The sequence below is a fragment of the Phyllobates terribilis genome, unplaced genomic scaffold (genome assembly GCF_046119375.1).
Source record: "Phyllobates terribilis strain yellow unplaced genomic scaffold, ASM4611937v1 Scaffold_7__3_contigs__length_470593459, whole genome shotgun sequence".
Lineage (NCBI taxonomy): Eukaryota > Metazoa > Chordata > Amphibia > Anura > Dendrobatidae > Phyllobates > Phyllobates terribilis.
In genome coordinates, this window is record NW_027362767.1 from 254,789,129 (window position 1) to 254,804,982 (window position 15,854).

At 47.7% G+C, this 15,854-nt stretch overlaps 2 protein-coding genes across 3 annotated transcripts in view; one reads left to right on the forward strand and one right to left on the reverse strand.

Moving 5' to 3' along the window:
• Positions 1-15,854, forward strand: part of LOC141154417 (ficolin-2-like) — a 142,761-nt gene that overhangs the window by 48,712 nt on the left and 78,195 nt on the right. The window contains exon 1 of one of the 2 annotated variants that reach the window (XM_073640328.1): positions 13,668-13,793. The exons of the other annotated variant lie outside the window; for it this stretch is intronic. The gene's annotated coding sequence lies outside the window, so the exon portion shown is untranslated. Of the gene's footprint in view, positions 1-13,667; positions 13,794-15,854 lie in introns of those variants that run through there. 2 annotated transcript variants of the gene reach the window in all.
• LOC141154416 (ficolin-1-B-like) overlaps positions 1-15,854 on the reverse strand; it is a 65,983-nt gene that overhangs the window by 30,024 nt on the left and 20,105 nt on the right. Inside the window, exons 6-7 of the mRNA XM_073640326.1 lie at positions 11,791-11,920; positions 3,263-3,397 (exon numbers count right to left, since the gene is read on the reverse strand). Of these exons, the coding sequence (XP_073496427.1) occupies positions 3,263-3,397; positions 11,791-11,920 (265 nt within the window). The remainder of the gene's footprint in view (positions 1-3,262; positions 3,398-11,790; positions 11,921-15,854) is intronic.

Genomic DNA, 15,854 nt, shown 5'->3' on the forward strand with positions numbered 1-15,854 from the left:
GTCCCTTCGTACTGTTTGATGTGCACAATGACAGTGCACCTCTGTTGTCGGCTCAGATCAGTGGTAATGAGCCAACAACATAGCGGTGTCACAATACCCGGTGTGCAGAGCCCAGTGACGTCACTTGTGGGGGCGCTGCTGGTCTCTGGGTCCCTATATCAGGCTCATCCCAGTATGAGGAGTAGCATTAGGTTTTCTTGGCCTGTGCATGGAGGTTTTGTCTAATGCTCTAAATAATAATATAGTTAATATAGTTACCACTGTGATTTCACATTTTTAAGTAGCAATTTCATTATCCTCCCCAGGCATTATTTTGTCAGCTTATATTTTGTTCCCATACTAATTAGGTAGTTGGTTTACTTGTACTACAAAACCCCATCAATTCCTTTTAGTATATCACTGAGTATACTTTGTAGATACGTTTTACATACACAAAATACAGGTAATATCAGTGTAATACATTTGTGTTCATATCACGCCATGTAGTGGATATTTTCTGATCAGTAGAGTATGATGATATCAGTCTTTTTCTGTGAATAATGATGTAATTACAGTACTACTACTGATCTAAGCTATATTATTATTTATTATTATAGCGCTATTTATTCCATGGCGCTATATTCCTTTTGGTCCGGATGTGTATGAATTTTTAGATCTTTTAACATTTTTAATCTGTTTCTATTGAATCAGTATATGTATTTTTCACTGTGGGTGTGCACTCTTTTGTGCAGTGCCATTAATTAACCAATGGTTGTATAATAAAGGCTTTTTTATTAATCCCAATGACTTCTGTCATTTACATGACCATTATGTTCGGGTTTTCTCTTTTTGGGTATATGTATTTCTTCCAAATGGTCTGTTATTCTACGGTCTGGGCAGATGGATGTCAGTTTAACTACATGTGTGATTGACACTTTATTCACCTTAATAATGTACTGACATATCTGATCTGCAGAGTCCAGTATCTGTCCTAAATCAGACATGATGGATCCTTATCTTCCCATACACATTAGACTGTCAGCAGAACTTGTCCATATTGGTGGATTTGGACCATTTTAGTCTGTGCATGGGAGGGCTCAACTACTACCTAAAGGGTATGGGCGCACAATGTCTTTTAGACTTCTGAAAATTTAATGAGTTTTTCAGGCATAAGACTTTTCGGGTCTTACCAGTAGGGGGCGTGCCTAGGACAACATGAACACCAAATACGGCCCTGCCTGGAGCAGTTTGCAAAAGAAGAGTCGTCCAAAATTCGAGCTGAGAGGTGTAAGAAGCTGTTGATGGTTATAGGAAGCGATTGGTTGCAGTTATTCATTCCAAAGAGTGTGCATCCAAATATTAACCCCTTGACGACCTTGGGATTTTCTGTTTTTGTGTTTTAGTTATTTGCCTCCCTTCTTCCCAGAGCCATAACTCTTTTTTTTCTGTCAATATGGCCATGTGAGGGCTTGTTTTTTGAGGGACAAGTTGTACTTTTAAACCTTACCATATCGTGTACTGAAAAACGGGGCCAAAATTCCAAGTGCAGTGAAATTGGGCAGGATGGTGGCTCAGTGGTTAGCACTGTTGTTTTGCAGCGCTGGGATCCTGGGTTCAAATCCCACCAAGGACAACATCTGCAAGGAGTTTGTATGTTCTCCCCGTGTTTGTGTGGGTTTCCTCCCACACTCCAAACACATACTGATAGGGAATCTAGACTGTGAGCCCCAATGGGGACAGCGATGTGGAATTAATGGTGCTATATAAGTGAGTAAAATAAATAAAAAATAAATAAATTGCAAGCCAAGTGCAATTCCACAATTGTTTTTTTTTTCACCATGTTCACGAAATGCTACAACTGACCTGCCATTATTATTCTCCAGGTCATTACGAATTTGTAGATACCAAACTTCTATAGGTCCTTTTTTATTTGAGTGGTGAAAAAAAATTCCAAAGTTTGTAAAAAAAAAAAAGGCGCCATTTTTCGAGACCTGTAGCGTCTCCATTTTTCTGCATCTGGAGCCAATTGAGGGCTTATTTTTCGCGTGCCGTGCTGACGTTTTATTGATACCATTTTGGGGTAGATACGATGTTTTGATCGCCCGTTACTGCAGTTTTTGAAAGTTGCGGCGACCACAAAAACGTAATTCTGCATTTTTTTTTTTCTCGTCACACTGCTTACCAATCAAACTAATTTATTTTAGATTTTGATAGATCGGCCGTTTCTGAATGCAGCGATGCCAAACATGTTTTATTTTCTATTATTGTTTTATTTTTTATGGGGCAAAAGGGAGGATGATTTGAACTTTTATATTTTTTTTATTTTTTTTAAATATTTATTTTTTAACACTTTTTACCTGCTTCAATAATCTCCTTAGGAGACTTGAAGCTGCGATCATCTGATTGCTTGTGGTATACATAGTAGGGCTTCAGCACTGCTATGTGTAGCAGAAATGATCATCTCCTATGAATGCTGGCCATGGACAGGCGTCCACAGGAGACCTGCAATGACAGGCATGGAGGTCTGCAGACCCCTGGCTGTTCCATCGGCGCCCTGCGATCATGTGACACGCTTTCGGTAATCGATGAGATAAATGCCGCTGGCAGAGATTGACAGCGGCATTTAACATGTTAACAGCCGCGGGTGGATCACTATTCCACCTGCGACTGTTAGGGGCACATGATCAGATCAGCTGTCTTTTGCAGGAAAAGATGCGGGCTCTGCACCAGAGCCCACATCAAAGGGAAGGAGGCGACCTATGACTCGTAAAGGGGTTAAGTTGAAGGTGAAATTATTTCCAATTTGCCTTTTTTTCTCATTTTTTTTTTGTGTTGTTTCAATACACACAAAGGAAATAAACATGTGTAAAACAAAACGTGTAATTGTAATAATTTTCTGGGAGAAATACTTCATTTTCTGGAACAATTTCAAGGGTACCAACACTTTCGGCCATTACTGTATATCTCTAAGCCCAACCTTGACACCGATTTTCCACCCCATCCACATCATAGTCATAGGGGTACAGATGAGATATGAGGGGCTGTCTGGTGGGGTCTTCACACCATCCCAGCACCTGCCTACATGGTAGCCAATCACTTTCTTTGTCCAGATAGCAAAACAATGAGACGCAGACAGACATAGGGGCAGCTGTGCGAGGATGCACCAAACAGCACCACATATCTCAGCATCCTGAGCAGAGATGTGATAGTGAAGTGCTTCTGGATTATATAGATGCCATGATTACCTGTGACTGTAGTGAAGTGTACGGCCCGGGGGTCTCACCTGCATTGCCACTTGTGAAGGTGCCCAACAATAGTTTGTACTTTTGCGACTCCTCAAGAACCGAGAACAATTCATATGTCACAAAATAATTATTATATTCCACGTCCTGAAAATCCACCCGGAGCGTCCAGGAGCCTGAAATACATTAATACACAGATATTACCCATGTAATACAGTGCAACGTTATCAGAGGGCGCCTCCTGCTGGCTGCAACTGATACTGGAAAGACCATTGCCACGTTCCAGCCGCATCTAACTTTACATTTTGCTAACATGTGACCCAATGGCGGGTGGTGGTGCAGAGCTCACTGATACCACCGTGGTCCTGTAATAGGAGCCATTGATGCAACAAGTCAGATCATTACATTTTTTCCTCTTAAATCTTCCCCAGGGGTGGATTAAGAGTAGCAAGGGCCCCGGACAGTTTAGAAGGCGCGCCCCCCACCCACACACACACCTGATGTATCACATGTCACATGATCCCCTGTGATAGATCATGTGATAGTTCACGTGAAATTAATTTGGCACAATATTAATTATAATAATTTTTTTTAGGCTGTATGTCCACTATGTGTTTTTTAAGCGTTTCCGCAGCGGCAATTCTGCTGCAGAAACGCTTAAAAAACGCATGGTAGAAGGCCTGCCATGTTCCCCAATGATAATCCGCATGTGCTGTTGACATGCTGCGGAAATTTCCGCTGCGGATTATCAATGCGGAAAAAAACGCAGCATTACCAATTATTTTGCGGAAGCGCTGCGTTTTCATCGCCATTGACTTGCATTGGAACGCATAATATCCACATCACTACATATGCACATGCGGATATCATGCGGTTCAATGTGCGGATGGTACCCAGGTCTGGAGAAGAGGAGACTCTCCTACGGACCCTGGGAACCATAGAACCTATAAAAAAAAGAATAAAATAAAAAATAAATATTATACTTACCTTCTGATGGCCCCGGTGTCTTTATCCAATGCGTCCTGGCTTGCCGGCAGCTCGCAGTAGACTAAAGGACCTGTGTTGACGTCATTTAGTCATATGACGGGTCACGCGACCGCTGGCGTCAGCAGGCCATCAGAAGGTAAGTATATATTTATTTTTTATTTTTCACCATTCTTTTACGATCACACTATATAAATCCATGCCGTTTGCATGGATTTATATAGTGTGACCAAGTTGTCAAGCACTTTCCAAGTGATGCTAATCGCTTGGAAAGCGCTTGTCAACCCACATGCGAAAAATGCATGTGAAGAACGCTTCACATCCGTATGTCCCTGGCAGGAAAAATGCATGTACAATCCGCATGTACTGTACAATCCGCATGCTTTTTTTCTGCCAGAGAGATGCAGAAATGCTCAGGAAAAAATCCGGAGCATTTCTGCATCGTGGGCACATAGCCTTACATTAATTGTATGACTTAATATTGAGCACACGTAGCCATTTATACACAGCGGGAGGCCGCACGTAGCCATCTATACACAGCGGGAGGCTGCACGTAGCCATCTATACACAGCGGGAGGCCGCATGTAGCCATCTATACACAGCAGGAGGCCGCACGTAGCCATCTATACACAGTGGGAGGCCGCACGTAGCCATCTATACACAGCGGGAGGCTGCACGTAGCCATCTACAGTACTGACCAAAAGTTTGGACACACGTTTTCATTTAAAGATTTTTCTGTATTTTCTTGACTATGAAAATTGTACATTCACACTGAAGGCATCAAAACTATGAATTAACACATGTGGAATTATATACTTAACAAAAAAGTGTGAAACACCTGAAAATATGTCTTATATTCTAGGTTCTTCAAAGTAGCCACCTTTTGCTTTGATGACTGCTTTGCACACTCTTGGCATTCTCTTGATGAGCTTCAAGAGGTAGTCACCGGAAATGGTCTTCCAACAATCTTGAAGGAGTTCCCAGAGATGCTTAGCACTTGTTGACCCTTTTGCCTTCACTCTGCGGTCCAGCTCACCCCAAAGCATCTCGATTGGGTTCAGGTCTGGTGACTGTGGAGGCCAGGTCATCTGGCGTAGCACCCCATCACTCTCCCTCTTGGTCAAATTGCCCTTACACAGCCTGGAGGTGTGTTTGGGGTCACTGTCCTGTTGAAAAATAAATGATGGTCCAACTAAACGCAAACCAGATGGAATAGCATGCCACTGCAAAATGCTGTGGTAGCCATGCTGGTTCAGTATGCCTTAAATTTTGAATAAATCCCCAACAGTGTCACCAGCAAAGCACCCCCACACCATCACACCTCCTCCTCTATGCTTCACGGTGGGAACCAAGCATGTAGAGTCCATCCGTTCACCTTTTCTGTGTCGCACAAAGACTCGGTGGTTGGAACCAAAGATCTCAAATTTGGACTCATCAGACCAAAGCACAGATTTCCACTGGTCTAATGTCCATTCCTTGTGTTCTTTAGCTCAAACAAGTCTCTTCTGTATGTTGCCTGTCCTTATCAGTGGTTTCCTAGCAGCTATTTTACCATGAACGCCTGCTGCACAAAGTCTCCTCTTAACAGTTGTTGAAGAGATGTGTCTGCTTCTAGAACTCTGTGTGGCATTGACCTGGTCTCTAATCTGAGCTTCTGTTAACCTGCGATTTCTGAGGCTGGTGACTCAGATAAACTTATCCTCAGAAGCAGAGGTGACTCTTGGTCTTCCTTTCCTGGAGCTGTCCTCATGTGAGCCAGTTTCTTTGTAGCGCTTGATGGTTTTTCAACTGGACTTGGGGACACTTTCAAAGTTTTCCCAATTTTTTGGACTGACTGACCTTCATTTCTTAAAGTAATGATGGCCACTCGTTTTTCTTTACTTAGCTGCTTTTTTCTTGTCATAATACAAATTCTAACAGTCTATTCAGTAGGACTGTCAGCTGTGTATCCACCTGACTTCTGCACAACACAACTGATCGTCCCAACCCCATTTATAAGGCAAGAAATCCCACTTATTAAACCTGACAGGGCACACCTGTGATGTGAAAACCATTTCCGGTGACTACCTCTTGAAGCTCATCAAGAGAATGCCAAGAATGTGCAAAGCAGTCATCAAAGCAAAAGGTGGCTACTTTGAAGAACCTAGAATATAAGACATATTTTCAGTTGTTTCACACTTTTTTGTTAAGTTTATAATTCCACATGTGTTAATTCATAGTTTTGATGCCTTCAGTGTGAATGTACAATTTCCATAGTCATGAAAATACAGAAAAATCTTTAAATGAGAAGGTGTGTCCAAACTTTTGGTCTGTACTGTATACACTGTGGGAGGCCACACATAGCCATCTATACACAGCGGGAGGCCGCAAAGTGCCATCTATACACAGTGGGAGGCCGCACATAGCCATCTATACACAGCAGGAGGCCAAACGGTGCCATCTATACACAGCAGGAGGCCGCACGTAGCCATCTATACACAGGAGGAGGCCGCACGTAGCCATCTATGCACAGCAGGAGGCCGCACGTAGCCATCTATACACAGCGGGAGGCTGCACGTAGCCATCTATACACAGCAGGAGGTCGCACGTAGCCATCTATACACAGCGGGAGCCTGCATGTAGCCATCTATACACAGCAGGAGGCCGCACGTAGCCATCTATACACAGCGGGAGGCCGCACGGTGCCATCTGTACACAGCAGAAGGCCGCACGGTGCCATCTATACACAGCAAGAGGCCGCACAGTGCCATCTATACACAGCAGGAGGCCGCACGTAGACATCTATACACAGCGGGAGGCTGCATGTAGCCATCTATACACAGCAGGAGGCCGCACGTAGCCATCTATGCACAGCAGGAGGCCGCATGTAGCCATCTATACACAGCAGGAGGCCACACGTACCCATCTATACACAGCGGGAGGCCGCACGTAGCCATCTATGCACAGCGGGAGGCCACACTTCACCCCCCAGATACAGCGGGAGGCCACACGGCGCCCTCTATACACAGCAGGAGGCCGCACGTAGCCATCTATACACAGCACGAGGCCGCACGGCGCCATCTATACACAGCAGGAGGCCGCATGTAGCCATCTATACACAGCAGGAGGCCGCACGTTGCCATCTATACACAGCGGGAGGCCGCACGTAGCCATCTATACACAGCAGGAGGCCGCACGTAGCCATCTAAACACAGCGGGAGGCAGCACGTAGCCATCTATACACAGCAGGAGGCCGCACATAGCCATCTATACACAGCAGGAGGCCGCACTGCTCCATCTATACACAGCAGGAGGCCGCACGGTGCCATCTATACACAGCAGGAGGCTGCACGGTGCCATCTATACACAGCAGGAGGCCGCACGGTGCCATCTATACACAGCAGGAGGCTGCATGCAGCCATCTACACACAGCAGGAGGCCACATGTAGCCATCTATACACAACAGGAGGCCGCACGTAGAGCCATCTATACACAGAAGAAGGCCGCACAGTGCCATCTATACACAGCAGAAGGCCGCACGGCGCCATCTATACACAGCGGGAGGCCACACGTAGTCTCCTATACACAGCGTGAGGCCGCACGTACCCATCTATACACAGCAGGAGCCCGCACGTAGCCATCTATACACAACAGGAGGCTGCACGTAGCCATCTATACACAGCAGGAGGCTGCACGTAGCCATCTATACACAGCAGGAGGCCGCACGGTGCCATCTATACACAGCAGAAGGCCGCACGGTGCCATCTATACACAGCGGGAAGCCGCACGTAGTCTTCTATACACAGCGGGAGACCGCACGTAGCCATCTATACAAAGCGGGAGGCCATACGTAGTCTTCTATACACAGCGGGAGGCCGCACGGTGCCATCTATACACAGCAGAAGGCCGCACAGCGCCATCTATACACAGCGGGAGGCTGCACAGCGCCATCTATACACAGCGGGAGGCTGCACGTAGTCTTCTATACACAGCGGGAGGCAGCACATAGCCATCTATACACAGCGGGAGGCTGCACGTAGCCATCTATACACAGCAGGAGGCCGCACGTAGCCATCTATGCACAGCAGGAGGCCGCATGTAGCCATCTATACACAGCAGGAGGCCACACGTACCCATCTATACACAGCGGGAGGCCGCACGTAGCCATCTATGCACAGCGGGAGGCCACACTTCGCCCCCCAGATACAGCGGGAGGCCACACGGCGCCATCTATACACAGCGGGAGGCCGCATGTAGTCTTCTATACACAGCGGGAAGCCGCACGCAGCCATCTATACACAGCGGGAGGCCACACTTCGCCCCGCAGATACAGCGGGAGGCCGCACGGCGCCATCTATACACAGCACGAGGCCGCACGTAGCCATCTATACACAGCACGAGGCCGCACGGCGCCATCTATACACAGCAGGAGGCCGCATGTAGCCATCTATACACAGCAGGAGGCCGCACGTTGCCATCTATACACAGCGGGAGGCCGCACGTAGCCATCTATACACAGCAGGAGGCCGCACATAGCCATCTATACACAGCAGGAGGCCGCACTGCTCCATCTATACACAGCAGGAGGCCGCACGGTGCCATCTATACACAGCAGGAGGCCGCACGTAGCCATCTATACACAGCACGAGGCCGCACGGCGCCATCTATACACAGCAGGAGGCCGCATGTAGCCATCTATACACAGCAGGAGGCCGCACGTTGCCATCTATACACAGCGGGAGGCCGCACGTAGCCATCTATACACAGCAGGAGGCCGCACATAGCCATCTATACACAGCAGGAGGCCGCACTGCTCCATCTATACACAGCAGGAGGCCGCACGGTGCCATCTATACACAGCAGGAGGCCGTACGGTGCCATCTATACACAGCAGGAGGCCGCACGGTGCCATCTATACACAGCAGGAGGCCGCATGTAGCCATCTACACACAGCAGGAGGCCACATGTAGCCATCTATACGCAACAGGAGGCCGCACGTAGCCATCTATACACAGAAGGAGGCCGCACAGTGCCATCTATACACAGCAGAAGGCCGCACGGCGCCATCTATACACAGCGGGAGGCCACACGTAGTCTCCTATACACAGCGTGAGGCCGCACGTACCCATCTATACACAGCAGGAGCCCGCACGTAGCCATCTATACACAGCATGAGGGCGCACGTAGCCATGTATACACAACAGGAGGCTGCACGTAGCCATCTATACACAGCAGGAGGCTGCACATAGCCATCTATACACAGCAGGAGGCTGCACGTAGCCATCTATACACAGCAGGAGGCCGCACGGTGCCATCTATACACAGCAGAAGGCCGCACGGTGCCATCTATACACAGCGGGAAGCCGCACGTAGTTTTCTATACACAGCGGGAGACCGCACGTAGCCATCTATACAAAGCGGGAGGCCATACGTAGTCTTCTATACACAGCGGGAGGCCGCACGGTGCCATCTATACACAGCAGAAGGCCGCACAGCGCCATCTATACACAGCGGGAGGCTGCACAGCGCCATCTATACACAGCGGGAGGCTGCACGTAGTCTTCTATACACAGTGGGAGGCCGCACGTAGCCATCTATACACAGCGGGAGGCCACACTTCGCCCCCCAGATACAGCGGGAGGCCGCACGGCGCCATCTATACACAGCGGGAGGCCGCATGTAGTCTTCTATACACAGCGGGAAGCCTCACGTAGCCATCTATACACAGCGGGAGGCCACACTTCGCCCCCCAGATACAGCGGGAGGCCGTACGGCGCCATCTATACACAGTGGGAGGCCGCATGTAGCCATCTATACACAGCACGAGACCGCACGTAGCCATCTATACACAGCACGAGGCCGCACGGCGCCATCTATACACAGCAGGAGGCCGCATGTAGCCCTCTATACACAGCAGGAGGCCTTACGGCGCCATCTATACACAGCGGGAGGCCGCACGGCGCCCCCCCTCAGAGACAGCAGGAGGCCACACGCAGTCACGCACACACACAAACATATACAGACATAAACATACACGCATAAACACATTTGAAACACAAAAATACATATAAACAGACATCACACAATGATATCTGCCTGCACACACACACACTCACTCAATCACACACACACACTCACACACTCACACACACACACACTCACACACTCACACACACACTCACCATCCACACACAGCTGGAGGTCGCACGTAGCCATCTATACACAGCTGGAGGCCGCACGTAGCCATCTATACACAGCAGGAGGCTGCACGTAGCCATCTATACACAGCAGGAGGCCGCACGTAGCCATCTATACACAGTGGGAGGCCGCACATAGCCATCTATACACAGCAGGAGGCGCACGTAGCCATCTATACACAGTAGGAGGCCACACGTAGCCATCTATACACAGCTGGAGGCCGCACGTAGCCATCTATACACAGCGGGAGGCCGCACGTAGCCACCTATACACAGCGGGAGGCCGCACTTCAACCCCCAGATACAGCGGGAGGCCGCACGGCACCATCTATACATAGCGGGAGGCCGCAAGTAGCCATCTATACACAGCACGAGGCCGCATGTAGCCATCTATACACAGCAGGAGGCTACACGTAGCCATCTATACACAGCAGGAGGCCGCACGTAGCCATCTATACACAGCACGAGGCCGCATGTAGCCATCTATACACAGCAGGAGGCCACACGGCGCCATCTATACACAGCGGGAGGCCACACAGCGCCCCCCCAGAGACAGCGGGAGGCCGCATGCAGTCACGCACCCACACAAACATATACAGACATAAACATACACGCATAAACACATTTGAAACACAAAAATACATATAAACAGACATCACACAATGATATCTGCCTGCCTGCACACACACACACTCACTCAATCACACACACACTCACACACACACACTCACACACACACACACACACTCACCATCCCTCGGCTCGGCTCCAGTCGTCCAGCTTCTCTCCGGTGCAGCAGTTCAGGCCGGGCGCGCACTGCTTGACGTCACACTAGCAGACACGACTGTGCACAGGGCCGTGTTTCCTAGCTGTGACGCGGCCGAAGAAGAAGTAGCGGCCATGCGCCGCTGCTGGGGGAGCGGTCCTGGGGCCCTCCAGCCACTATCTGCCGGTATGTGCTGCGGCACCGCTCATATTATAATGAGGGCAATCTGGCCATGGACTCCCCGGAGCCCCGGGTCCCCCGAAGCCCCAGGCGGTAGCCCAGATTGCCCTCACTATAATCCACTTATGATCTTCCCCCATCACCTGTGAGTGATGTTATTGAGAAGTGGAAGGAGCCACAGCAACTCAGCCACAAAGTGGAGGCCCTGTAATGTTACAGAGCGAGGGGCCGAGTTCTGAGGAGCAGAGGGCAGGAAAGTCACCACTGCTCTGCTGACTCCATAACTTCAGAGTCCGGACCTCCTCTGGTATTAACATAACAAACACAGAGCCCCCACCAGGAGCTTCATGGCTGAGCCGCTGCATGCAGCCTTACATCACCAAGCACAATGCCAAGACATACTTTTTTCCATATAGTGTACATACATATATACATGCTCCTCCCCCGAGAAGCACAGTGTTACCTAAGGATGTGATTTTGTAAAGATTTTCATTCCCCAACCAGAACTCATTCATGCGATTCCCAAATCCAATCTTGTATGCATTCCAATCACGAAAGAAATCAACCGAACCATCCGAGCGCCTCTGGAAAACCTGGAATAGAAGAGGAAAGATCAGCAATTGGGAAAGTGGCATCACTCCTAAATCTTCTCCACACCCCTCCTTATCCCTGTCCTCCTTTTCCAGACCTTCATTCGTGCTGCCCTTTGTCCTCCTCCACGCTCCGGCCATAATGCTTATGCATTCTAAGATAGGTGATCAAATGTAATCTGTGGTCAAACCTGGATGCGAATGTTTAATTTCCCAGCTACGCCACCACAGGAGAAATGAAGTATTATAGGGTTCCTATTTAATTCACTGGGCAGCTTATGACCCCCTGTGTAGCCACCATCCATTCTGGCTGATAAGTGAAGGGCTAAAGACCAAACAATGCCTTAATCTTGCTGACCTGATCTATCTAGGTGTTTCCTTTGTGGCCCTAACTGTCATGTTTCACATCTGACTGTGGCATAGGAACTGTTGGTTTTGTGAGTGACAGTCCAGTCATCCAATCTGATCCTGGGTCATTCTGGGCTGTCAGCATTTTGATTGACTGCCCTGCTGTTCAATCTGGTTTTCCCTGTGGGCGTTTCCTGAGGTGCCTCCCATCCTCAAATGATTTTCAGGGTATTTATCTGGCTTGCTATGTGCAGCAGGTTGTCAGTTGTAGATTTGCTATTGTTAGGTGTGTGTGCTTGCTCTGTGTCTGGCTACTGTTTTTGCTGATGACCCTGGATTTTGTTGACTACTCCTTTGAATTATCCCTTCTGCTTTTGAAGCTCTCTGACTTCAGGTATCTGATCTCGGACTTGGCCTCTGACTATCCGTATGTTGTACTCCCTGGTTTTGACATACCCTACTGGCATTTGACTCCGGACTGTTACCTGACCATGCCTTTGTTTCACCCCTCTGTACTACGAGCCGTCCTGGTATGTGACCTCGGACCTCCTGAGTACCCTGTCATATGGCTTACCCGTGAGTAGCAACGTCACATTACAATTGACCGTATACGTGTTGTTAATTTTTTTTCGTCAGTATGGAGCCTGTTCACACTCTGCGACCAGGTGGCGAATTTGACTCAGATGATGCAGGATCTGGCTAAGGAATGCCAGAGTCTGGGATCATCTCAGTTCCAGTTGCAGGGTCAGATTATTAGCCATATGAAAACTTCACCTAGCCTTTCACTGCTAGCGGAGGCTGCAATATCTGTCCCCTATGATGTTCAGTTGGTCTCCCTCGAACCAGTAATGGCCCTCCCTGATAAATTTTCGGGGGAGAAAAACCAGTTTAGAGTATTCAGGGAGAGTTATAAGCTATTCTTTACCCTATGACCCCTGTCCTCAGGGGATGAGTCTCAGCAGGTGGGAATAGTTATGTCTCTATTGCGAAGGGGCCCCCAGACTTGGCCATTTTCTTTGTTCCCACAGGCCCCGGGACGGTCTTCAGTTGATGCCTTTTTTGATGCCCTAGAAGTAATCTGTGACGAACCAGACAGAATTTGGGTCGTTGAGGCTAGGACCATGAACCTGACACAGGGAAGCCACACAGCTGACAACTACTGTACTGAATTCCAACAGTGGTCCACTGAGGTTCCGTGGAATGATGTGGCCCTTATGTGCCAATTTTGTTGAGGTCTGTCTGAATCCCGCACAGATATCAGGTGGAACGCACAAAGCACCGTATGTGGAACGCAAGTGATTCCCATATACATGTCACTTCCGGTTTGACTCCACATACAGGAAGAGTGTGTGGAATGCATACACATCCGGAGTTGAACGCAAAGCATCACGTCCGGGTCCGGTATATCACATTATTCCATTAGGTGAGTATTTAACCCCAAGGTGCACAGTCTCAGGACACACAGGACCGTGCAAAGCACGCTTTTCATACCGCACCTATTCCGGATTCGAGCACCATCTTTTACAAGGTATTTAAGGAGCCATTTTGGTCATACATTTTTCCTTGATGTAACCATTCTTAGTGTGTCTCGTATTTAATTTGGCTCATTTCATCTTATCATTGTTTTACATTATCTACTTTGCTGTCTTGAGGCTCTTACATCATTTAACTGTTTAACAATGTCACTTTTTTATATGGATATCCTTCCTTCTTATACTATGGCAGGTTTTTCACTTATGTCTTTCTATATAATGAATACCTCCAGACCCTTCAATATTATTACTATTCCATATGGTAACCCCTGGATCATGTTCTTTTTTACATCACAGATCTCTTACTCTAAGGGCTGTGGAGTTGGAGCCCATTTTGATGGAGTCGGTATAAAATGGACCGACTTCAACTCCTAAAATATATAATAAATTGGGTGCAGTAGTTCAATTCAGTATGTGGGGAATATTTTTTAATAAGAATTTGGTAAAGTTATGAAATGTCCTATAAATGTCTGTCCTATTCCTGATCTAAGGGTCTGGACTTTTAGCTGAGATTAATCCGCGCTACAGTAAATTGATCACTTAAACATGAGCCACGTCTGAGGGAGTTGAAGTTGGAGTCTGTGTCATGGAAATTGAGGAGTCGGAGTTGGAGTCGGAGGTTTGACTTACCGACTCCACGGCCCTGCTTACTCTATGGCATCCTGAAGCTTGAAGCTTTATTTTGATGTATATACACATTCTTTTCCTTGTATGAATAGAAATTTATTCACACCAAGAGTGTTGTTACTTAAAGATTTGTTTACTTATCCTTATATTGTATTGCATTCTAGTGATATAATTTACTTTTGTTTTTTTGTATAGATAAACCTTGATAAAGGCTGGTTTAAGCCGAAATGTTGGCTTGTTTCTCAAGGTCGCTCTAATAAATATAATTTGTTGCACATTAATTCGTGTGAAACTTTCCATATCGTGCTGAAGGTTACTTTTACATGAATCCCTGAAGGAAGCTTTGGTTCTGCATGATCCCCTTTGTTCTTTGGTGGAAGCCATGACCCAGGTCATATGGATGGACATCAGAATTCGTGAGAGGCATGGTGGGCAGCGGGATGCCTTGAGCAGGCCCGTTTACTCATTGTAGGGCCAATGGAGGTTGAAGCAGCCAGTTTTCATGCTTTGGAGAAAAAACGGACACAGTATCTTGGACTCTGTTTCTACTGTAGCCTCACGGGACATTTTTTAAAGGACTGTTCAGCTCGCCCTCAAGCAAGTAAGCCATAGGGAAAACGTCTAAGTCTGGGTGATAGTTGAGGAGGTCACCCAGACTTCCAGGTACCCTTTTTCTCCTCAGATGAGTACTGCTTATCGGTTTTGTCTTTCAAGAATCAGGCATTGCCAGCATTGGCGTTCATTGACTGCGGGTCAGCAGCTAACTTTATTGATTTTGAACTGGTTCAGAAATTAGGATTAGGGACAGTTAACCTGGCAAAACCCATTCAAATTTTTTCAATTGACAAAACTCCGCTACTTCAGAACTATGTCCAATTTGTAACGGTGGAATTCATGCTTCAAATAGAAGCACTTCACTCTGAATCCATCTCCTGTTTTTTCTTGGATTAGTTACCTGCTGGGATGGTCCTGGGGCTTCCATGGTTGCTTATTCACAATCCGGTTATTGATTGGTGTTAGAAGGAAATTGTTAAGCGGGGCCCCAAATGTCATAAGAAATGTCTAAGCTCTGCGCAAGTATGCTCCACAAGTCTGGAGTGTCTACCAGGGTACCTGAAGATGCAGAGATGCTACCTCCCTATCGTCCCTATGACTGTGCTATTGATCTTGTTCCTAACATAGTAACATAGTTTTTAAGGTTGAAGGAAGACTAAGTCCATCTGACTCGCCCCCTGAGCCGTGGGGCACTCGGAGCCGGGCAATAGGGAGACCTTGGGGGTAGTAGTGGCTACCCGGTTCCGTGGCTCAGGGTGGTCAGACCAATGGTAGTCTGCTATGTGCTGTTGATAATGTCCGACTACGCCACCTGTGGATTGCGGTTATTATGAACCGCCGCTGCAAGGCAGTCCCCTGAGGTTGATGGCAGGTGC